The 26,430-nt window shown below is 42.8% G+C and overlaps 2 protein-coding genes across 2 annotated transcripts in view; one reads left to right on the top strand and one right to left on the bottom strand.

The window, feature by feature from the left end:
* FTCD (formimidoyltransferase cyclodeaminase) overlaps positions 1-26,430 on the bottom strand; it is a 154,961-nt gene that overhangs the window by 63,728 nt on the left and 64,803 nt on the right. The window lies entirely within an intron of this gene.
* On the top strand, positions 634-23,977 carry LOC147028591 (uncharacterized). Its single transcript, XM_085879143.1, has 6 exons — positions 634-674; positions 6,997-7,432; positions 12,844-12,975; positions 16,118-16,174; positions 21,908-22,048; positions 22,210-23,977. The coding sequence occupies exons 1-6, from the start codon at positions 672-674 to the stop codon at positions 22,755-22,757; spliced, it is 1,317 nt and encodes a 438-aa protein (XP_085735269.1). The 5' UTR covers positions 634-671; the 3' UTR covers positions 22,758-23,977.

The raw sequence follows: 26,430 nt of genomic DNA, 5'->3' as shown, positions 1-26,430 counted from the left end.
CAAAATATTTATTTGCTTTCTTTTCTGAAGCCACACACGATTTCGATGAAACTTGACCACAACCTTCATCACCCATGATGTACCAAAGTTTGTTCACGACATGAAAAAACAAATCCAGAGGTTATTACTTTCTTCTCCGTTACATATTTTGTGCCTCGTCCATCTCTCCCAGTGATTCCCTAGTTATCTTATCCAGCCACGACCAGGTGAGCACCCAGGGGTATTGCACCTATGTTTAAGACTTTAACAGGGAGAAACTCAATTCTGTTCACATTTATTTATATCTACATATATATATATATATATATATATATATATATATATATATATATATATATATATATATATATATATGTACATACAGTACTTTCAATTTCGTTTTGCACATCGTCCACCTTCACAGATCTAACTTGTACGCTCCATTTAATGTTGTTTTAGGATTGAGAGCCTTTGTTCCATTGCCTATTTGGTTGTTATATTTTTCTCGTCTTGAGATGATTTAAAGCCGAATCTGCTCGAAATGTAAACAAATATCACAAATTATAAAAGGGAAAGCAAAGGACTGCAGACGACTCGATCGTACGTCGTGACGTCATTTTGTCCTCCGTGGTGACGTGCTCTGCAACACGTGTGGAAGGTGTCCTTTCTTGTTTGCTGGTTGCTGCTGTGTTATGGTATTTATTCGAGCGTGCTCGGGATGCAGAGAGTGTCACTCACGAGATGTTAGTTGTATTTTTTTTTACGCAATTCCATCGACTTTCCGAATCTTTCTCAACGAACACATTTAGCATTCCGCGGGAGTTTGTGGTTGTTGTTGTTGTTTTTTTGTACTTTGTGCTTCTCCCCGGAAGTGAATGAGGTAGAGAAAGAAAGACGAACCGAAACGTTCACCCTTTTAAAATGTTGATAAATAAACCTGTCGAGATCACCTGAGCTCGTATTAAGCTTTGTGCAAAAACCCCATCGACGGAAACTCGTTGATTAGTTTAAAACGTCTCGTTCACGCTGTTCCGTCGCCGTCCCACGTGACCCGAGACCCACCACAGTTAAAAGGACCGAGTTGGTACGTGACCACGGTGTTGTTTTTATTCTCTGTTGTCTCCCGTTCATGGAAGATTTATTTATTTAATCTAACACGTGAAGGATATATAATTGAAGACGCAGGCCAACTGGCGGGAACATCAATCTGACGTCTCACAAAAGGTTGGAGGCTTCCGCTTCCTCAGTATCTGCTTTTAGGATTTACCTGGTATAACTTTCACAAAAAATGTGTTCTCTCGCGTACATCTTACCCCCGCCCCCCCTCATACATCTTACCCCCGCCCCCCCTCATACATCTTACCCCCGCCCCCTCATACATCTTACCCCGCTCCCCCTCATACATCTTACCCCTGCTCCCCTCATACATCTTACCCCCGCCCCCCTCATACATCTTACCCCCGCCCCCTCATACATCTTACCCCCGCTCCCCCTCATACATCTTACCCCGCCCCCCCCTCATACATCTTACCCCGCTCCCCCTCATACATCTTACCCCCGCCCCCTCATACATCTTACCCCCGCCCCCCTCATACATCTTACCCCCCACCCACCCTCATACATCCTGTCAATCTGTCCGGTGCATCTCGGCTCTACTGCGTTGAATCCTGTGGGGAGGCAGTTGTGGTGAAGCTGCTTGCTTTCTCAACGGTCAATATGGATGGCGAACCCAACTGAGGGCAACTTCAAACCACAGTCCACAATAACTGTGTGTGTGTCCATCCTCGGATAAGCCAGGAAACATCATCCTGCAAATCTCCTTTTTCAAGGTCATGGTGGTGCCTACAAGTCCGTCTCTGGTGTGTGCGCTCAGCTTCCATCCCTTCTCTCACCTCAAAGGACAACACCGCAGACTCTTGTGGCACAAAGTCTGAATGCCTCAACTCGGCGTTCGCCTCCAAATCTCGTGTGCACGACCCATCCCTGCCTCCTCACCCAAGAGCCCTTCATACACACTGGCCATCCCTATCTTAGCCCTTCACACACACTGTCAAATTAACTTGATGTCCTCCTCACCCGAGAGCCCTTCATACACACTGGCCATCCCTATCTTAGCCCTTCACACACACTGTCGACTGGACTTGATGTCCTCCTCACCCGAGAGGGTAGAGAAAGTTCTGTCTTGTCCAAACCCTGCTCCAGTGAAGGTATCCAGATGGCATTGGTGCCCATGTTCTCAAAAGCTGGTCTCCTGCTCTTTCTTCTTCTCCGTCTGCACTTTTCAAGCTGTTCTCCAAGGCTATCTCCCTTCTGTCTGGAAGTCAACAAACACTGTTCTCAAGAATGATGTGAAAGCGTATCATCTCAACTATAGAACAGTACACTTCCACTTCGGTACAGTCACGGTATCCATTGTTGGCTCACATGGAACATATTTCTGCGGAGCTTTGGGGATGGCACGGAGCTTGGGGGATGGCACGGAGCTTGGGGGATGGCACGTCGTCCGTCCGTCCACAAATACTTGCAACTACTTCTCTGAAACTACACATGCAATTCTGATGAAACGTTCCAACAACCTTCGTCACCCATGATGAACCAAAGTTTGTTCATGACATGAGAAAAATTGGGCTCTAAGGGGGTATAAAGGGGGGTTTCCCCCCAAATAGGTATTTGCTTTCTTCTCTGAAACTACATGCACAATTTCGATGAAAGTTGACCACAACCTTTATCACCCGTGATGTACCAAAGTTTGTTCACGACATCAAAAAAAAAAACCAAAAATAATTTAGGTATTTACTTTTTACTCCGTAAGATATCTTGCAGGTCATCCATGCCTCCCAGTGGTTCCCTGGATTATTTTATCCAGCCGCTACCAGGTGAGCGCCCAGGGGTATTGCCCCTTTGTTTACTGTTGACATCAAGTCTTTCCTCTTTTCAAACAACTTGATCTCTGACCACGAGTTTGTATTCTGGACAAGCTGTTGCTCCTCTGAACAATAGTTCAAGGTCCTAAATCCACAGTGAGGTCAGGACCATCTCTGGACATATTTTGGGGATTAAACAGTCTGACATCCTGCTGTGCTTGCCAAGCTCTCTGCCTATGGCATACAAAGATGCCCTCACACCTGCCTTTCTGAACTCTACTCGTACAATCAACGTGTTCCTAGAAATGGAACCTTTTTGTCCATGGAGTTTGGAAATTGTAATACCCCGAGGCAATATCTTGGGCCAGATCTTGTTCCTCATGTACATAAATGACCTGATGCTCCTGAAAACCCTTTCCTCCTTTTGCAAATGCTTCTACATTCTCTCATGCAGCACCCCAATCCCATTGATGCTATAAGCTGATATTGGCTGCGTCATTCTGCTCATCTGGAATTTATTAGATGTTTGTCTAACAAGTGGTTTTTCAATCCAGGAAAATGTCAGTCTTACCCTTCAACTCTGGAAAGATCACCCCATTAACTCACCTATCTATACCCATGGTCAGCCACTGGAAAATGTTCAGTCTTGAAATTCTCAGCCATGCATGGCCTGACAATATAGCAAAGCCCACCCTCAAAAGCCAGCAACAAACTGTGAATCTTCCATTGTTCAAAATCATTGTGAAAATCACTACTCCAAGCCTACAATCTGTAGCTTAATGGAGTACTGCTCTACCCATGTGGGCTCATACCTCAGGATTACATCTGAGGAGTCGAAAGCACTCAACATTATTATAATCCACAGTGAGGCTGAAACGCAAGGCCTGCTGCTCACACATCCCAGACAGGTTGGTGGCCTCTGTTTAGCCTCTCCCCATGTTGTTCCCTCTACACTCAGCCCTTCCACCCCCACCAGCTCTTCCTGGATGCACATGTTCGTTCAGTAACCCACTTCCTGGTTAATCTCTCAAATATCTTGCCTTTCCACCCACTTCTCCTTTTTTTTTTTTTTTTTTTTCAACCCTTTCTCAGGTCACCCAATAGAGGATATGTGTGATTGCCATTTTGAATGTTGCATTGTAGTTTCTGGTGGTTCTCGATTGTCATTGTAGCTTCTTGATTATATGAAAAAAATAAAATGACTAACATAAAAGACTTGTTCTGGTGATAATTTTCAATTGGTAATAGTGCCTTCAAATTCTTAGCTTCATTGAATGCCAGTTTTACCTCTCTACTTCAATAAACTACCACCACTGTTGATGTTGGAGCATGTACAGTAGCTCGCACATATCCTGAATCCAATCTTCCCTCTCCAGGGCTTCTAGCAAGCAGTGCACTACCATATGTCAGCCCCCATTCGTACACATGATCCTTTCTACCCACATTAACCCTACCTAACCCCGCCCTCTTGCTTCCAGGTTGCTGTATTTCCTCCCTCCCTTTGCCTTTTTTTTGTACATGGTATATATATATATATATATTAGTCATCTGGAATCTATCTCATTGAACTGGTCATATTCGACAGGTGATTAAAATATGCTAAATTTTTGTTCATACTGGCCCTCCTATACGAACTCGATGCGTTCCAAGAAAGTATTGTTGTATAGTGAAAAACATTTTCCCATAGACAGTTATAAATTGAAGATGTGTTCCTGAGAGCTGATGTTCGGACACCTGAGGCAACCAAACCTAACCTAACTAAATACAAAAGACATCCATCATAACTCAGTAAATTGATACAGAACTCCTTATCCCGTGCACTGTTTAAATACAGGGTGAGTCAAAAGTAGCACCCAATTTATGTTTTTTCGGCTGTCAGATTCTTGCATTATTGCAAGTAAAACAGCTTGGTACAGTTCCGTAATAATTTTTTTTCTTGAATAAATGATTAGATAAACATGTCATTCATTTATTTCTACCTTCTTGTACACTGTAATACAAATGGAAAACAAACAATCAACTGACAGAAATCGGGCGCTACTTCTGACTCACCCTGTATATGTCCTTTGAAATAAAGTAATGATTTTAAGTCTTAGTAATAAAAATTCTGAAAGTTTAGCACCGTTGATGCAGTCTTACACACCACCTTGTTTAACATGTCCAGGTACTGCTAAATGGAAGGGTTTTGAAAGTGTCAAAAAGGCGATTTGTGTTCTACAGTGTTCAGGTATATAATTCAATTGAAATCAAATAGAGACTTTAAAAGTAGAACAAAAAAAATCCAGAAGCTTACTGTTGTAGATGCAGTGTTTTATACAATACTCTGTTTAACACGTCACATTAGTTATTCGTGCCGGTTGTTTGTGTCCCTTAATTGATTTATTCAAAAACAGTACGTTTCCTGTTTGGAATGGTTTTCAATTTTGTTTGACTGCCAGACAGGGAGAAAGGCAAAGAAAACTAGAACGGGCACTCAGTAGAGCGCATACCTTCGCCAACGCTACATTTTGCACCCCCCCCAGAAACCGTTGATTGTGAGGGTATTTAATCCCATACCACATCTGCCATCTCATATGTGTTATGATGCCTTAAAAACATTAAATTTCCTGCTGTTTGACACTGATTCACGTACATTGTACAATTTCTGTATGAACTCCCTGACCTTTTTGGGTGTCGGTGTCAAGTCAATCTGATGACAACTGGTCACATTATAAGAAATAAGTTCAGTGACACCCCTCCCCCCCAATGTTTTTAACTCACCAATAAAGTCACTGTCAAATATTACACATCACAGGATAGGGAATTGAATTCTAAACATTTTGAATCTACTTACATGCAAATTGTATAAGAATTGACTGCGTTATGATAATAAAGGTCGTTGACCCCCCTGACCTTTGACCCAAACCGCTAACAAAGGTAATGACGTCATTGTGTCATATCGTATATCGCAAGATTGGGCATTGAATTCACAACATTTTGGCATTGGTTGCATGCAAATTGGATAAAAATCGACCGCACTATGGCAAAATGACGATTTTGACCTTTTCATGACCTCGACCTAGACCTTTGTACTTTTATTTTTGTAATTGGTATTAGAGTGTGGGGAACAGAACAGTCAACATTTTGGTGTTGGTTTCATGCAAATCGGATAAGAATTGACCGTGTTATGACTAAAACCGCACATTTTGCACTGTCGTGACCCCCCCTGACCTTTGACTCCCAACCGCTAATAAGGGTTATTACGTCATTGTGTCATGTCACATATCACAAGATGGGGCATTGAATTCTGAACATTTTGGCATTAGTTGCATGCAAATTGGATACAAATTGACCACGCTATGGTAAAAAGACGATTTTGACCTTTTCATGACCTTGACCTTGACCCGATCGCTCCCAAAATCAAATCAAATGGTCCTCGGATAACAACCAATCATCCCACCAAATTTGCTGCGATTCAGTTCAATACTTTTGGAGTTATGCGAATAACAAACAAACAAACACACATTCACAAATAAATAAATACACAGCGATCAAAACATAATCTTCGCAACAAAGTTTGCGAAGGTAAATATCTGACTACTCTGCACATGCACAATTGGGACAAATTTAGAGCCAAGGTGCTGCTAAACTGCACGTTTGTTTTCCGATTTGTGTTCAAAATATAACATTCAATTGATATAAAGTTGTTCCTCAATCGTAAACTGATGTTTGTAGACAGAAGGACAGACACAGAAGTGAACCAATTCCTTAACCCCGCTTTTCACTTCGTGTGCGTAGGGTAATTAAATGAATACCCACCATTAATTCATCAAAATTGAGGAAAAATAAATGAGTTCAGCACTGTACTCACCAATAATAGGAAAAAGATTGTGGCATGGCCTACACGTGTGTGTGTGTGTGTGTGTGTGTGTGTGTGTGTGTGTGTGTGTGTGTGTGTGTGTGTGTGTGTGTGTGTGTGTGTGTATACATATATATATATATTATATATATATATATATATATATATATATATATATATATATATATATATATATATATATATATATAATGGTGTGGGGGGGGGGATGCCTGCACTGTTTCTGATTTAACAATATGCTGATATGTAATCCATTTGCAACCTTCACTCTTTAAACCAGTTTTCTCTCATTGACAGGTTATGGCTGAACCCGAGAGCTTCACAGCATGGTTGCATGCACAGGGTCTAAGAGAAAAAACAGCGCAGGCTATAGTAACGGAGCTGGGCATTGAGAGCTATGAGGTTCTTCAAGCCTGTACGGATTCCATTACTTTGCGAGCTGAGCTGTTTTCTCTCACTAAACAAAAGTTTCCATTTGCAATGTATGCTGAGTTCCACAAATTTGTGGAATCTTGCTTGGAGCTACACATTTTCCAACCTGAAGGACCTCTGGTGGACATTTTGTGCTCATTGTTTGAAGTTGTCAGCCGAGAGTTCTTTAGTTGCTCCCAGAAGCTTAGTTCTTTAAAATCTCCATCCATGTCTTATGCTGATGAAAATACACACCTTGGGATCAATATAAGTGATGTCTGCAGCCATCAGCAAGAGGAACACGGAGGAAGAATCCAGCTTGGTATGTGATGTAATAATTTGGATTTGTTTACAATAGTTGAGAGCTCTCCAAGGTACTTGTATATAATGGTTTAATCAAAATGTGTTTTGTACATACATATTAATTTCTTTTATTTTATTTTATATTTGGAGCACATGTGTTTGCTTGAAAATTGCATTAAATTCCAGACCAAATGAAAAGTACACGGGGCATTCACGAAACCGATGAAGAGTTTAGCCGAAGTGGCCAAAATCTTGAAATTTTCTTTAACCCAATCACAAAAGTGTGAGCCAGAGCTTTTGCACTTCATTAAATACAATGTTGTAATGTTTGTGGATCTTGTGCAGAATGTGTTTGCCTGGCTTGGTTTCCCAAGAATCACCGAGGGAATCTATAGGTCAAATCTGAACCGGGAGGCACGAATGCTCGTGTGACCCTCTTCTGCACCACAAATCCCAACGGTTATTTACTTCACTATCGGAATCACCCAACAAAGGCCACAAACAAAGATTATTGACTCGCAATTGCAAATAATTTAATAATAAATGCAAAATAACGGCATTTTGTACAACACTGTTATTAATCGACAATAATAAATGTCAGTGTCCGTCAGTGTGTGTCTCTCCTCCGTAACTCCAAAACTATGAAACCTAGTGGGCCCCAATTTGCATGCATACCAAGGGAACTCGAACGTCATGAAAGAGTGAAAATTGTATGTTTGGGTAAATTTAAACACCACTTTTGAAGATAATTAACGGCCTTATTTAATTATATCCTTTATCAAAGAATTCTTGGTTAGCCCTCGGTCAGCTTGTTCGGGTCTTAATTCGTCATTTTGTTCGGCCTGCTCAACAATGCCTCGACTTGGAATAGGCCGCAGCAGTTTCTTCACGATAAAATGCTCATGATTTTTTTTTCCACTTTCTTTACTTATATCATCATACCTATGAATGGCTGGATACATTGCAATACCTATAAATGCCCGGAGACGCCAGTGTTCGTGCTTTTTATTTCATTTCCGCAAATGCGATAATCTCTTAACATGAGCCGAATTTCAAAATTTGAACTGCAGAAATTATCTTAGCAGCAGTTTCAACTGCTTTCGAGTTAAAGTTTCCATTTGCAATGTATGCTGAGTTCCAGAGCATGTATTCCTAATGATATGCGAACAAGTCCAAATGATTTAAAAAAAAACAAGAAGTGTTCATTTGTCCAATTCAGACATTGTTTGACATTCCGGACGTTTCTGGTGATATTTATAATAACCGATCGCTAATCACTTGCCAAGCCAGTGCGGTCATAATAAACACCGTCCGGAAACTTCCGGAGTGTTCAATGGACCTTGCTCATTACTGTAGTTCGTCCATTATGTTAAATACCATCCATCCCCCTCCCTTCTCCATCCCCTCCCCTCATGCTGCCTTCCCCATCTCCCTCCCCTCATGCTGCCTTCCCCATCCCCCTCCTCCACCCTTCCTCTCTGTCTGTCTCTCTCTCCCCTTCCTCCTGCTCTATGGGTAGTGTTTACTGGTTTAATATAAGAGGTGTGTTCAAAAAGTATCCAACCTTAATTTTTTGTGCATAAACAAATGAAGCTAGGGAGGCGTGGTTTGGTGCACGTATGTAGGCGATCCTAATTCGTATGCATGAATATTTTCCCGCCTGCAGAAGCTGTCAGTCGCCAACAGACTGCCGATGCGTGAGGAAGTGTAAGTGAGCGTCGTCGGATTTTCGTTTTTGACAAAATGATGGATCACTGTGGTCTCATCGCCAGTGATCACTGTGTTGAAGAAGTTGGGATCGCTGTTCAGTCTCCAGCATGTCCTGTGCGATCTCCAAACGGAGTTGCTTCTGCTCGATCGTTAGCAGCTTTGGCACGAACTTCGCTGAGATTCTCCATAAGCCCAAATCCTCAGTCACAATGGAATGAACTGATCCAATGCTGACGCCCACCTCGTCTGCAAGTTCTCTGATCGTGATTCGACGATCTTGCATCAGCAGGGCCCTGACTTGGTCAATGACGATCTCATTTCGGGATGTTGAGGGCCTACCAGAACGTGCTTCACTTTCCACTGATGTGCAACCATCTTTGAAGCGGTTGTACCACTCTTATCTGTGTGGTTCCCATTGCTTCGTTCCCGAAGGCCTGTTGAATCTTGCGGATCGTTTCCACTTGGGAATCGCCAAGCTTTACACAAAATTTGATGCAGTAGCGTTGTTCAAGTTTTTGTCATTTTGTCAAAAACGAAAATCCGACAGCGCTCACTTCCACTTCCTCACTCATTGGCGGTCTGTCGGCGATTGACAGCTTCTGCAGGCAGGAAAATATTCACGCATACAAATTAGGATCGCCAACATACGTGCACCAAACCACGCCTCCCTAGCTTCATTTGTTTACGCACGAATTAAGGTTAGATACTTTTTGAACACACCTCATATACAACACACACCTAGGAGGAACAAAACTGATGAAGCATCTGCACTGGACCATATTACGCCTACTTGTAGTCTCGCCATGGGACCACATATAAATACCCCTGCCGCTCCCCTCCCCACCTCCTGCCCCAATGATGGCAGGATGCGACCAAAAGAACAAATTGATATGCAGGGACAAGAGTGAGGGGAGGATCACCCAGTTGGTGTGATCATCCACAACAGCCATGTTTTCAGGTGGGACGCTCTGTAGTCAAGTCTGGCGCCTTGTAAGTTTTCAGATTTCCTTCAGGTCGGTGGCCAAAACATACCAACAAACTGAGTGCGCCGCAGGCAAGACTCTTTTCCTCCAGTTCTCAGCACTTCTCGTGCCACCAAACCACGCTACTCCACTCTCCAGCTCTCACTGACTCACTTGCCCCTTGGCACCCAACTTCTTCAAGGCTCAGGTGGGCAATATCTTGCTTGGCTAATGCTCCCTCCGCTCCTTGCATCGTTCTTCCCCTTGGGTGGTGGTATTGGCTTCCAGGGCAATGTATAACCGTGGGAATAAAAGTAATAAACTACGGAATTGCGAACAAGTTGAAATCAGATCTGTGGAACTTGGGGCCCTTTATGCTGGATGTACTCCATTAACTCTTTCATTACATTTTGTCTATGTATGCGCATTCACAAAATACATACGCAGATGTGGCATTATTTGCAGCAAACACAAATGCAAGAGGGGGTGGGGTTGTCCCATACCTTCCCGTGAATGCTTCAATATTTTTGTCTTTGCGCATGTAGCATGCTGTCGTTTTTTTTTTCCACTTTGAGTGCTTTATTATGTTGTCTTTTCACTGTTTGACAGTATCTGCTGGTTGTGAAAACTTAATTTTTCTTTGCTTTGATACACAAGTTGCAGAGATGAGGAAATTCATCTTACACTATACTCTAAAACATTTGTTTCAAATATGCATAAACATAAAACCACACCTTTATATCTTAAATTTGTATTATTGTGTGTGAATAGTAAGTCCAAATGATATTATTTAGGGACAGAGTTAATGAGGTTTCTGTCTATCTGTGTGTTATGTTGTAATCCTTATGGAGTTTTAAAAAAAGACATGAAGGGTTTGCAGGATCCACCAGTAAACTCAACCAATCGGTGTACTGGTGGATGCTGCAAAATACGGAACAAGAATTGTCATGAGATCTATGAGACAGTGAGTCCGACAAATGTTGCAGAGGAAGTGCAGTTACCGATGAACTATATAGCCTGGGTTTGATTTCCCAGCCCATTGTTTCAAATTGGATTAGTTTATGGCCATTAAAAGTAATAGATGAACAGAGTAAGAGGGAGAAAAATAATACTCACCTCACCATAAAATCTACTGCCCTCTATAATCTAAACTCCAAAGTCTGTTTGCACCTTGTTAAATGGCACTATGTTGCTTTGTTTTGCTCATTTAAAGATTATCTCTAAAGTTCCTAAAAATTGAGCAAATGTGGATGTCACCGAAACTCCAAAATTGATGTGGAAATAGCACTACCTTTGGTGGTAATCAGCATCACAAAGATCATCTTCCTTTATCTTATGATAGGGAGTATAAGGGACATTTTCACAAAAGTGGGTCAGGTAATGGTAAAGACTGTCAGAGAATTTTTTATCAAGCATATATTGCCCAGTCAGTGCAGGGGCCTTATGGTGATCCTGCGTTGCCGACATCATTTGAACATTTTTCTAGGCCTTATAAGGGGTTCAAACACTATTTCGAGAATATCAAAGAAAGTTGATTTTTGAGTTTGTTCTTTAACGTTAACCCACCCGCTTTTGTGAAAATGTCCCATTTACATGTGATCAATAAAATTTATGTCAAAAATTATAAAGTCCATTTCCAAGACTGCGGCAGAATATTTCCCATTGAAGGTGGGCCATGAAGGGTATGCTCTCCGAGTGGGAGTGCCCCATAATGTAAGTAATAATCTTCACTGAAGTATAAACATTTCCTTCCAGTCTCACCTTTCCTCATCACTAAACACCAAAGCCATTCTCATTGCTCTGTGTTGAACTTGCTCTAATGCTTACTGGTAAGTCCTTTAAAAGATGACGCAAGACTGAAGTAGCACGAGTATACTTGTATAAATTACATAAACTTGGAAAAGTATATATTTTGTTCCTCTACCCTGTTGTTAGTATGTTTTCAGGCCCCCCCCCATCCCCCTCCTGTCCACTTGGATAATTGTATTTATACTTTGGGTAATTCCACCGTAACGGACGTAACATTCAGACAGAACTTATTGGCAGTTCTCAAAAATATTTCATGAAGAACAAGGTTATCGTACCAAATGTATTGGTTTATTTTATGCAGTGAACACAAAGGTGCCAGGAAATGGTAATCATATGAGATTAAGAATTTTTGCCTCAGTGCTACGATATGATGAATCTTCGTAACAGATGTAACCGTCAAAATACCCGCTTTAGCATGATGATCGTTTTGCTCACAAATTTCTGTGAAGTGTTCTACGACAGAAGACTAAATATGGTATAGTAGCTTGGTATTGGTACGTCATTGTATTCCCAGTATTTATTTGAGGAATTAATGATACCGAGTAGGCAGTACCATGGCAAATGTAATGTAACGGACGTAACACCTGAGCGTAACGGACGTAACATCTCTGGACGTTAATTAATAACCGTCATGAGATGCTACAATGTATACAGACACTGTTTGATGAAGCTAATCTTGCAAAAACTCAATTATTTCAATTCATGATCTGTCATATGGTATATAAGGTTTAATGAAAAATGTACTTTCAAAAAATAGCCACCAGGTAACTTTTCCCATGGAATTACCCCTTTGTCAAATACAAACAAAATTAATGCACAATCTTGGAAAAGCATTTTTTTAAGATAGTCCAACTTTTGCAGTTAAATAAACATAAGTAACTTTGCGAATTTGAGTGTTTACCTCCACATTACAATTGTGGACTAACATTGAGCTTTTGTGCACGTGTAGAAAATCTGGAGGATGCAGTTGATCCCCAAAGCACCATTCCTCCAAGTTCACAAAGATCCTTAAATCAACTTCAAGAAAGGCTTGAATATGCTTCACCAACTCAATCCAGCAATGCTGTTTCAACGGAACCAGGTTTTTATATTATTTCCTCCATAATCTCCTAAAGTGTCTAATGGCTTATTCACAATGGAAATGCACAGAGAAGGCACAATTTGTCAGTTTTCCCTGTAGTAAATGTAAGCGATGATGCATGCATTTCAAGCATGTGCTGTGATACGAGTATTCTGACATGCAGTGTTCTTATTAACAACAAGAGCTGGTATGACAGTGAGAAACATTCATCATTGTGCAAAACAATTAGAACTTTGGCTTAGACATTGCTGTTTTGTTGAACTAGGTTTAGACATCGCTGTTTTGTTGAACGGATTCTATAAACATTAACACCTGAGGGTGTGGGGGATTTATCCCACACTGCTGAGTAATTTTCAGCATCTGTGAAGTTACCTGAGGCCTGTGAGAGAAGTCTGGTCAGGCCAGGTTTGATCTGTGACTTGCTTCAGGTACCATGTAAACCTGTACTAACCTGTTTCATGGTCGGGTTGTCGACGACTAAACCATCTTCCCCACCAGGTTTCCTGGTGAGAAGAGTATATGAATATGGACATCCAGCAGGATTAAAAACAAACCTGTCAAAGGGCAGAGGAGCACCTTGTGAGCTAATGGCCGTCCATATCTAGTGAGCCAATGGCCATCCATATCTCGTGCCCAACTGTGTCTGCGGACGTCCTCCTGCAGTTGGGTTACTTTTTTGAAGGAGGTTGGTGGCAGAATTTGCACTCCAGCCAACGTAAAACCCTTCACTCTGCAAAACACAAAAAAAGTTTAAGAAAATTGAAAACCATTTATGTGGGAGTCCCTCCTGTGCTGCTGCCCTAAGCAGGGCAGCTCACCAGATGATGAGATTGGGGAAATCCTTCAGGACCCCCATTCTTTGATGATGGGAGGAAAACCACAATGTAACCTTTCCGGGTCAGATTACGGTCGTGTGTGTCAGGGTGGTGCTAAGGTTTTGTCCACCAAATGGTGGTTTCTTGGGTTAGTCTGAGGTGGTCCCTTCGGGGGGGGAGGGGGTGCCTGGAATGTCCTTTGCTTAAGAGAGGATGATCATCTGAGCTCCAGTGTTTGAACTTCGGTTTTGCAGCACTCTGAGGTTCGGAGACCGGATAGCGGTGAGATCATGGCCGGTGTTTACATCTACTACTGGACTGGTCACTCTAATGGTTACCATGCCCAAGGAGTTGCTGTGGCTGTATTCAATAAGCTGACTTCCATGATAATTGAGGTAACACTAGTCAACGAGCGTCTTATGAGACTAAGGATTCGTCACTCCTCGGGTGTCATTTCCTTGGTCTCTGTATATGCTCTGACTGAGGCGAGTGATCTCACTGTGAAGGATGCATTCTATGCCACGCTCAAGTCTGTGGTTGATCATTGCCCCAGGCAAGATACTCTTCTAGTCTTGGGGGATTGAAATTCATCGACTGGCACTGATGGGGATGGTTATGAGATGTGTGTTGGTCCCCATGGGTCTGGAACTGTGAACCAGAATAGCACTAATTCTCTTGACTTTGCAAGAAGTCGTGGACTTATGGTGGCTGGTTCATAGTTTCAGCGCCCACAGGCTCATCGCTGGACTTGGTATTCCAACGCTGGTGACATGGCAAAAGAGAGTGGTCATGTGCTCGTTGATAGTCGCTGGAGGATGATTCAGAACTGCAGAGTCAACTGGAGTGCTCAATTTCTCAATACCAACCACAGGCTTGTTGTAGCAACTCTGAAGTTGCAGCTGAAATCCAGGAGAATGGTACCATCCCAGTTGAGGTTCGATGTTGGTAAGCTCAAGGATAAGAGGATAGCTGAGTATTTTGCAAACAGGCTGAGTGGGTATTGGTGGGGAGGGGGGGTCTGGGTGCTTTGGGGAATCATGAAGAGTTGTGGAGTGCCATCAAGTCTACCATACTTGATGTTGCCGTTGGACGTCTTAGAACCCACCGTCAGATGAAGAACTTCATTTCTCAAGGGACACTGGATATCATTGACCAGATAGTCAGGTACACTATGTTTTTTTCGTTCAAAGTCTTGGGAGATTAGCAAACCTATACATTTTCGAAAACGTTATCACATGGGGAATCTAAAAATACATGTTTACATTTGCGGACATACCTGCATGGCCGCCATTTTGAAAATCCAAAAATGGCCGCCACGGCGGAATCTCCGTAAATGTAAACATTGATTTTCGGATTCTCCATGTTATAACGTTTCCGAAAATGTATAGGTTTGCTAATCTACCAAGATTTTGAATGAAAATTAATTTACTGACAGTGAACCTGACTAAGAGTCACAGGGCCAGGCTTGAAGCCAGAGCTGAGCTGTTCAGGGAGTTTAGGTGTAAAACTGTTCGTGCACTGAGGGCGGACAAGGAGGCCCATGTGCGAGGAATCTGTGAGGGGGTATAGCATCACCTGTGGTCAAGTGATTCTCATCCTGCTTACAGGGGAATTCATGCATTGCATTCATCCAAGTCCGTCCCTCGGTGTACTGCAGTTAAGCGGAGGGAGGTGGGCCCTTGATAGAGGGGTCCGAAGTGAAGGCTCACTGAGCCAGTTACTTTGAGGGTCTGTACCAGGCTGACCCACCAATTGTTGAGTTTGATGTCAGGAGTGTTCCTATTGCTAATGCTGATCCACCAATCAACTGTGAAACACGGGCTGTTGCAAATATATATATTTTTAATTTTTTTTGCCTATCGGTTAAGGATTATGAGATGCAAGCCAAATTCATACTTTTATATGGGGTGTGAACTTGGCAGAGTACCGTAAGGTATGTGTTCAAATTGGAACACAAAATACTCCCAACGCATTTCAAATGTGTTGTTCACATTTGGAAGAAAATGCTTAAATGAAACTTAATTTGATGGCACATGTGCTAACAATGTTTATAAAATTATAGTTGAAGGATGGGGAATTGTTTTGGGTCATTTAAATGGAAATCCATGAATGGGCAACAACCATTCTTCCAATGTGCCTCAAACTCAGCTGCATTGTCATTTTTACCCTAATCGGATAAGAAGGCAAAAATTTCAAGTCTCACTTTTGCACGTGTTCCTCGATATGTAATCGGTTTTATTAAAAAACAAATTGTGCTGGAGATGAAATAAACAAGTCAGGAATCGCAGAAACCAAGAACTGAAACTCAAGATTGTTTATTGTTCCAGATGTCATTGTGGTGGTCAAAGAGGAGCCGAATATTGTGGATGGTTTAATCTCACAAGGTAAGAATAGTTACTGATTTATTTATTTATTTACTTTTAAATTGAGGTCCATGTCAATTCGGGACACATCTCATCTACTTTACGGGAAGATGCTCTTGAGAAAGAGTTGCATCAACTTCCAGTTCTGGGTTTGGAGTGTCGGCAGGTCTCCTTCAGGGCTCTCTGCTGACGATATCAAAGTTAAGTTTCCGGTCGTTATCTGTCCTGTTTTAACTGTTTATTTTCTCACCTACATGTTACTGTGTGTTCCAAGTTCGGTTTTGTTTCAAAAATCGTGCTATTTTGTGAGTTTTTGTCGACTGTCTTACCAGGTGCTTCAGGCTAACCCATCATTCCCCTCGGTGTACAATCGTGTTTATTTGTATTTTCTCCCCATTACCTTCAATTTCTATCTTCCCCACTTTCCCAACGTCCTCCATCCCTCCCAACGAAACACTATTTCTTGTCTTAAATCCACAAAAAAAACAAAAAAACTACCTTTCTCCTTGCACACTCACTACTCTTGACCTTCTTCTTCTTCTTCTTCTTCTTCCTCCTGCCGGCACACCATCTTTATTCTTCTGAGCTTGACCCTCTCTCGCCATTACCTTCACGATTTCTTCCTACAACCTTCCATTCCCGAATCTTACCTGTTCTTCAAAAATACATCAAAAAAATAACAATCTTCCTTGTATCCCTTCAATCTCGACACCTGTAACCACGTGTCTCTCTTCTCTTCCTGGTACTTTTCATCGACCCAGCAGCTTCACTCTGCGTTTACCGTCCAAATTCACCACACACTTCCATGATTTTACTTCAACCTTCCCTTTTCCGAATGTTACGCAATCCTTATTTGAAATAAATAATTTCACTTTTGACGATACACTTCCCAGAGCCAAGTGCTTCTCCCATAACCACGTGATCTATTTAGACCCCCTGCATTTAACGATCCAATTTCACCATTCACCTCACGATTTTTTCGACAACACTTCCATGACCTAATCTGATGAAAACTCTCTCCAACAATAACAACAATAAAAACGATCTCTTATAATTCTTCATCTTCCTCTTTCACACGTGTGGTACTCTTTACTGTATCATAATGCACTATTCTTCTGCTATTTAAACAGACTGCTCTCAATTCGACCTTTCCTTCATACCTTGCCTAAAAAATCCAACTGTGACAGCGTTTCTTCTCTCCATTCTCTGAATTCGCCTTTATTGCATCCATCAAGAAATGTGTTTTAATCGTATCTCTGACCTAAAACTTAAAAAAAAATTCCAGTTTGCAATGAATGTTCGCTTTCCATTTTCAGTGCCAATTCACCCCTCTCACCCCTCCCTCTCAAAGCAACCATCACACTCTTCTCCCTCCAAGCCTCCCTCTCACCTCTCTCAAAAAGTCCCCCCTCACCTTTCTCCCTCAACTCTCCCCCCCTCACCTTTCTCCCTCAACTCTCCCCACTCACCTTTCTCCCTCAACTCTCCCCACTCACACCCCTCACTCACCCTTCTCAAAGTTGCCCCCCTCTCATCCACAAAGCTGCCTCCTTCCACTGCACTCTCACCTCCATCTCTTCACTCCACCTCCTCAAATCCTCAACCACCTTCTGCCCCCTCTCTTGTTCTCTTCTCACCTTCTCCCCCAGCACCACAGAGCCTTTTCTCCTCCTCATCCGGCCACCTCCCAATGCTATTCTGCAATCCCCCACACTCTTTCAACAATCCTCCTTCCCTCTCCCCCCACCGCCTCTTGTCCTACCCTCCCCACCCCCTGCACCCAAAGCCTCCTCCCCTCCCTCTTCATTAACAGTGTGGGCCTCTAATATCCAGGGCCTTTGCTCAAACCTTTCAGATCTTTCCATATAGGTTTCCACTGACAAACCACACATAATCTGCCTAACAGAAACTTTCCTCCCCCAAGATGTGTCTGACTCCCAAGTATCTCTCCCTGGTTACTCCCTCCTCTGGTATGACAGACCTGAGCCTCGTCCTGGTGGAAGAGTTGCTCTCTTCATCAAAGACTCTATTCCTCACTCTCTGTGCACTGCCCTCACTCCCCCACACCCCCACACCCCCAGGAATACCTCTGGCTACGGCTTCCCCTCCACTCCCACCTCATGTTTATATGTGTACTGTACCGTCCACCAAAGAATGATGACTCCATTTACACCTCGCTCTCCGAAAACATGAACCAACTTCTATCTTCTCATCCAAACTCTCTCTTCCTCATATGTGGTGACTTCAATTGTGATCATGCAAGTTGGCTTGGTGTGGGTACCTCTCTCACCTGTCATGGCACTTCAGCAAAAGCTTTCTGCGACTCATTGGGACTGACTCAATTGGTTAACTTCCTGACCCGGATCTCAACCGATGGTACTCCATCTCTTCTGGATCTGACTGACAAATTTTCCTGACAATATCTGCTGCTCTTGCTCCGCTCCAATTGGTTATTCTGACCACGTCCTTGTCAAAGTGGACATCTCTCTGGCTATTATCAGAGAACCACCTCACCACCGTCGAGTCTGGCATTTCACTCAAGCAGACTGGCAGGGTCTCCAAGCAGCCATCAAACTTATCGACTGGTCTCCTATCGCTACTTTCTCCAACATCAACTCAGCCTGGGAATTCTTTCAAAGAAACTTGCTCTCACTCATGCACAGATTTATCCCCTCTCGTCTCCAGTTGTCCCACCCTTCCCCCCACCCTTGGTTCACTGAGGCTTGTGGCGAGTCAGTTGTCCTGAAACAACTTGCCTTTGCCTCATGGAAAGCAAACCCAACTGAGGGTAATCTCAGTTCCTTCCATAAAGCTCGGAACAAGTGTGTATCTTCCCTCAGGAGAGCCAGAAAACAACATCTTTCCAAGCTCAAATCCGAACTTTCTGACTTCTCTCCCTCCTCAAAATCCTGATGGCATCTAATCAAATCTGTTTCTGGTGTATGTTCCCCCTCCATCCCCTCCCTTACCTCAAATGGCCGCACTGCTGATACCGCACGTGAAAAGGCTGAATGCCTAAACTCGGTGTTTGCAGCTAAATCTTGTGTCGAAAACCCATCACTTTCTCTACCCACCTTACCCAGTCGCACCCAACTGTCCCTGGACTCTGTGTCCTTTCTCCTGACAAGGTGGAGAGCTTGCTGTCAAACCTCAACTCAGATTCTGCAACCGGTCCAGACGGCATCAGCCCACGTATCCAAAAAACCTGCTCCTCTGCTCGAGCTCACCCTCTCTCTGTTCGACGCACCCTCTCATTTTCTCATGGTCATCTGGCATCTGCTTGGAAATCAGCAAACATTATTGCCCTGCATAAAAAAGGTGCAAAAACAGATCCCTGCAACGACAGACCAATTAGCCTTCTGCCAATCATCAGCAAGGTTATGGAATCAATCATCGCTTCAGACATTAAATCCTTCCTCTTCTCCAATGGCTTGATTTCTGATCATCAATTTGGTTTCAGACCAGGTCACTCCACCCTCGATATGCTGCTTCTGCTCTCCCAACAATGGATGGAGGTTCTCAATGCCGAACATGAAATCAGAGCCATATCCCGAGACGTATCGCGTGCTTTTGACACGGTCTGGCACCCTGCCCTGCTCACCAAACTCTCTTACTATGGTATCCAAGGCCATCTCCACTCATGGCTCACAGACATCCTCTCCTGTCGCAGTCAACGTGTGGCCCTAAATGGAGTTCTTTCATCCCCTCTTCCTGTCCAGGCTGGAGTTGCTCAAGGTTGCGTTCTGGGCCCTGTTCTTTTTCTGATTTTCATCAATGATCTCTCCAACTCTCCAGATAATCCTCTTTTTCTCTTTGCTGATGACTCCACCCTCTGCTGTACCATCTGTCACCCCTCAGACCGGCGTGCAGCAGCTTCTTCACTCACTGCAGGTCTGGGTAAAATTACAAACTGGTCCAACACATGGAACATGTCTTTCAATCCGGACAAATCTCACAATCTCACTATGTCTCTCCGAAAGGACCATTTAGAACCCCCCCCCCATCCACTTTCTCACAATTCTCTGGAAGAAGTCCTTTCTTTCAAGGTTCTGGGTCTCACAATCTGCCATGACCATTCCTGGGAAAGCCACATTTCAAACCTCACCTCCAAAGCCCGTCGCCAACTGGGAATCCTCCATCGTGTAAAGTACTTCCTCGGCCCACCTGAACTCCTGACCACCTACAAAGCTTTCGTCTGCAGCCTGATGGAGTACTGCTCTTGCCTCTGGGCTGGTGCTCCTGCCTCCCACCTTTCTCGGCTTCACGCTGTGGAAACCAAGGCATTCAGGATCATTGGTATCTCCCGCGATGAGGCTGAGTCTTTGGGCCTCTCACTTTTTCACCGCAGGCTGGTTGGTGGTCTTTCTGTCTTCTTCCGTCTCCTCTCCAGCCTTGCCCACCCCACCCCCTGGTCTCTCTGCGATGTGTCCACACCACATTTCTGCAGGGCGCTCAAGGTCTACCAACAACCCTCTTCTGGTAAAACTACCAAAATCACGAATCGCTGCTCACCTTCACTCTTTCATTCCTTTTTTCCCACCTTTGGAATAAACTCTCTCACTCTATTCAATCCCATTCTTCCCTCCAGGTCTTCAAAACAGCTGTTCACTACCACCTCTTATCATCCCCCATTCAAATCCTCGATCTTTTCTACCCCCGATAATCCACCCAAGCCCACCTTCTTCAAATTCCCTGCTTTCCTTCCTGAAAGTCCCTGTAATGTCCATCTTGTATTCCCCATGTTCCCTGCCCCATCCCTCTCCCTTCAACAGATCTCCTAATGTCTCTGTTCCCCACTGTTTTGTCCTTCTCACTCCCGCCCCTCTTGTCTCATGCCCTCCTTGCTGTGCGTTGTGCGTTAGCTCTCATACGAGCCTCGACAAGGTATACAAAAAAAATGCAAGAATTAAAAAGTATGACTTGTGTGGGGATTTTAAAATATTTGAAGAATGTTATTTCAGGATTATGTTCAACAGAAAAAAAAATGGATAAGTGAACACCAACCCACATAAAACTGAATAAATAAAAACATTTGTAAACTCACTTTTATGCCTCATGTTGATTGATAAACACTAGTGAACATTCGGCACAATAATTTGTTTCGAAATGTTTTTATTTAGTTTTATGTGGGTTGGTGTTCAGTAATCTCTTTTTTAAGATTCGAATGTGGCAGTTTCTATCATGAAAGTCTCCTTTTATACAGAAAGGTAAAATGGATAAGGTTGTCAATGTTGGTACAATTGTATTTGTGGAAACACCTGGTCATTAAAACATCGCATCAATCAAAACTGGAGTTTAATGTACAGTGTATGATATTCAAGCTGGGGACTGGAGAGGCCAATGTCAAACTAAGTGTTGAGTCGAGGAGAAGCACATTGCACCCTGATTCAAACTCATCTTGCAGGTGGTTACAAATCAAAGGGACTGAACATTTCCAACTTCTGTTGTTGAGAAATTTTGTCGCACCATTGTGGAACCGACGATTCGGCAACAGCATCTGAGAATCATTAATGCAATTTGATCTCATTTGAACTCCTTTTGGAGTCTGGTTCTAAACGTGACAAGAAGCTTTGATACGCTGGCGTTGATCTTTGTTGTATTTTTATACTCCTTCACAGTTTCTGGACTGTCACTATTGAAGAGCTGGATAGATGTTGATTACATTTTCTTTATGAAATAGATGATATTGGTAGTCGTTTTATTAGACTATAACCTGTACATCTCCTCAGTGGACTGAGGTTGAGTTGTATGCAGGTGAAATCTATCCAGTACAAGTGGAAAGTCTTGAAGGCAACCATGCTTCATCTTCCACAGAGGCTTTGAGCTGTGTTTCTGTGACAGAAGATTCGTATGATCTGCAAAAGGAAAGTTGCAGTGATTCTTGCAGTGCTGCTGGTGAGTCTGGACATCAACTGATCCTTAATGTTGTTCATTTTATTATTATTATTATTATTCACTTACAATAAATGCCTCCATTTTGGAATATTTCTGGTGCATGTGATCATGAAACAGAACAAAAAAAATGACATTATGGTTTCACTTGTTTGTTTTTGCAGAACGATCGACAGATCATTTTTGTGAATTGAAGTCCAGGTCCCCCTTGGCATTGAAAGAGGGTTTTTTTAGAAAACAAATGCACCGTAAAGACTCCTCGAGGAATATGAAGTCCGCCGGCTGTGACGGTCGCAGAAAAGTTGAGAGAGAATTTTCAAAACACAAAAAGATCCACTTTGGGGGAATGCAGTACAAGTGTCTCATATGCAGCAAGAGTTTTTCCAATTTGAGGAATATGGAAAATCACATGAAGACCCAGAATGGAAAATGCCCACTCAAGTGCTCTATCTGTGATAAAGCTGTCACGAAGTTGAGTGATTTGAAGAAGCACATGAGGATCCACAATGGGGAGCGCCCATACAATTGCTCCGTTTGTGGTAAAAGTTTCACACAGATAGGAAATATGAATCGGCACATGATGATCCACACGGGAGAGCGTCCTCACAATTGTCCTGTCTGCGGCCGGGGTTTCGCAGAGTCTGCAAAGTTGAATGCTCATATGAGGACCCACGCTGGAGTGCATTATGGCCTTCCTTACTCCATTTCCTGAAAAGTCTTTGGAAGCATATCTTAGGAAAAGAGATGTAAAGCAAGATGTAATAATTCTGCTTGACCTTTCTCGAAACCATCTGGTGTCAATACTGAAACCAAGACTCTATGGACAGGTGGAGAAGTTTGAAACAAATAAATAATATCAATCAAATTAGAACAGCATGATCATTACCAACAAACTTTGCTCTGCACCAAATGCATCTAAAACTAGAAGGGCACTCGGTAGAGCGCATGCCTCCGCCACGTAATGCCTGACTCATGAGAACACATCAGGCCCAATACATTTTTGAAATATCATGCTATATATTGTTTTTGGCCCTATCTCTAAATGGTGAAGAATCAATTTAAAAATTAAATAATTCTCGTATCCAGATCCAGATTCAGATCTTCACCAAAATCGAACCAATTTGTTGGGGGTCGCACACCCAACCTGTCCACCAAGTTTCATCTGAAACCGCCAACAACCTTTTGAGATATCGTGCGATGTATTGGTTTAGCCACAGCTCTCAATGATGAAGAATCTCTTCATAAAAAATTGTCTGATCCAGATTTGGATATTCACCAAAATTTAATCAATTCTTCCTTGTCACGCACCCAATGTGTCCCCAAAGTTTTCTCCGAATCCGTCTGCAAATTTTTGAGATATCGTGCTATATATCATTTTTGGTCCTATCTCTCAATGGTGAAGAATCACTTAAAAAATTATAGTAGCGGGATCCAGACACGGATCCACCAAAATCTAATCAGTTCGTCCTCGTCACACACCAAACTTGTCCATAAAATTTCATCTGGATCCGTCCACAACTTTTTTGAGATATCCTGTACACAAACAGACCGAGAGCGGTGAAAACATAACCTCCTTCACCTTCGATGGCGGAGGTAAAAATCATGTACTATGTTGTCAAATGTGGGTTGAAGAAAACATGGAAACTGAACAAAATTCACTATGCCGAATGCAGAGTTCATCCATTTTGCAATAGCTAAGCAGACACTGACTGATACGTTTTTGAATATCCTGTTAATTTGATGCAAAACCAGTTGGCCAACTGATTTAGTACCATTTCATCCTGCCCAGCCTGTGAGCTTCTTTCTTCTCTGCAAACAAAGACCACACAGCACCACTTTCACTCCAATGTAAATAACCACAACACCATGGATCCTTTTGCTGAATGAAAACAAAATGTCTGTTATTAAATATTTTTGGAGCTGTTGAAATTATTTCTGAACGTGTGCCTTGCTTTGTTTGTCTGTTTTAGGGTGGGTGGGGGGGGGGGTTGACACCCTTGCAGTAAGGTCAAGTGAAATTATCGCAGGATAGATATAAACATAGTGAATGCGAAAGAGAACTTGGGATCCTGCCGGTGGACGTGAGCTAGGTCGTGGGTTGATCTTGAACAGAACATTTAATGAAGGGGGGTTGTAGTCAAACAATATAACCAGAGATGCGAGACACGATTTCTCGAACACTGTGGAGTATATTCTCCAGTTGCATACAATCCTGTGAGAAGTCGACCAAAGTGAGTCTCGTACCTGTGCCAGTATCTGTGCTTCTGGTTCATCCTTATCAGTAACCCCTGCTTCTCTAATTAAGATTGCACATGAAATATAGACCATCTTGGAAGAATAAGACGTGAGGCTAATAATAACAGTACAGTGAACAATGGGATCCATGCATCTGCTCTGCTAAATAGCCATCAAGCTTCTCATGACTTTCCTTATTTGACAGAAAATTATTCGTTATAAACTTGTTACAGAACATGATGATTCACATCGAGCTCTGACTCAAAGATTACACTTTACATGTTAGAGCAATTCATGGTGTGAATTGTACTCTCAATCGAGCAATGACGTCCAGATTGAGCTCAAACGCAAAGCGCAACGGGCATGGCAATTATGCAAATGGAAAAACGCATTCTTGACGGGGAACAGGAAAATAAATTACTTAAGCTAACGCTAGGTCACCATATGATCTATGATGATCATAACATACGTGAATCATAAGCGAGGAGAGGAGATTGGGACATACTCTGTGCAGAGCGTTGGTGCTGCTTAAGCAGTCTCCTTGGCTGTTGGGCACAATCCTGGATGGGTCATCACTCCGACACAGGATACCAGCATGCTAGCACTCATTTTGCCGACCTCGGAAGGATGACAGGCCAAGTTAACCCCACCTGGTATTAATTCAACAGCTGAGTGGGATTTGAACTCAGGACCCTAGGATCCAAAGCCCACCACCCTAACCATCAAACCAACACCAGGCATAATCATAAGAGGGAAGCTTGTAACGACAGCAGCACAGGCTCTTTTGATGGTGAAAGAAAATTAAAACGTTCGTCATGACCTATCTCATAGACAACATCCTCCACCCCCAGCACCACCACCCCCATTGTCGATCATTCCCCATCCTAATCGATTATCTTTTCTACTCACATTAATCTCGCCACCCCCCCCCCCCTAATATAAGCTTACCTCTTCCCAAATTTCCAGTCTTTCCTTCTTGAGAGTTTACTTCTGTGTACACACTATGTGTCCACCCCTCCCCCTCATTCTTCCCCACATCCATTATTTGTCTGTCTCCATCTATTTTGCCCCTTAACCCTGTTGGTGGTGTTTCCCCCTCTCCCTCACCCCACCACCCTTCCTCACCCACCCCCACCCCTCTGCTGTCTTTCTGTGGCTCCTTTTGTTCTGCTACGTCCTTATCCATTCTGTATTCTGTTCTCGCTTCTCCATGAGCCTTAACGTTTTATGCAAAATAATAATAATAACAAATAATAATAATAATAATAAGGAGCTGATAGTCTACGTTCCCCACCTTTTGGGTGGTAAGAGGAATAGATATTTGTCATATGAAAGCCAAATCTTGATCAGTTTTTGAAATATCATGTGCATGAGCCAAGTTACCGAGGTGGTTGCTGTGGAAAAATAATTCAGCCAATCAGTCATTATCTAATCAGGTCGAGATAATATCATGAGGAATAGATATCTGCAATATGAAAGCTCGATGTTCAACGGTTTTTGAAAAATCGTGAACACAAAAGTACATAGACGGATGATCGGTCGGTTAATGTCTCCCATCTCCGTCCTTGTCGGAGTGGCGTGGGACAAAAATAAATAAATAAATATTGCTCAGCGAACTGGGTAGTGTTGAGGGTTTTCGAAATTTTCTCCACAATGGCTCCATCGGATTGATGAATTCCAAATAAAATGGAATATTGCAGACTGACTGCAGTTTGTTACATCGGCTCGAATTGATTCATTCAAACGGGATTCTCCACGAAAAGCAATTTTCATTGTAAAATTCGTTATCGCGACACTTGCATATTTGAATTTGAATTCTGAAATGAAGATTGGGCCTGACAGGATGGCATGAAGTTATGCACACCTGCTTCGAAAGCCGTCCACCCTGGGTTTGAATCTTGACCCAGCTATAAACCGTCATCCTGGTGTTTCACAGGCAGGATGATTCATCAATGTGTGTGCTGTCCCTCGGATGGATGTTAAACTGTGAGCCCCTTGCTATTGACATTAGTTGGTGGATGTTTAAGGCACCAGTGTCGTTCGTGAAGAGTAGGCGCTTATCGCCACCACCCTGAACAAATTACAAATTCCTGGCCTAACTACTGCTGGGAGAGGGATGGCAAACCGCACAACATGACCATTGCCGAGAA

Source organism: Eptatretus burgeri, chromosome 4 (genome assembly GCF_056783735.1).
Source record: "Eptatretus burgeri isolate ZD-2024b chromosome 4, Ebu_testis_v1, whole genome shotgun sequence".
Lineage (NCBI taxonomy): Eukaryota > Metazoa > Chordata > Myxini > Myxiniformes > Myxinidae > Eptatretus > Eptatretus burgeri.
The sequence above is the reverse complement of the archived record's forward strand: the minus strand, read 5'-3'. Positions and strand labels throughout refer to the sequence as shown.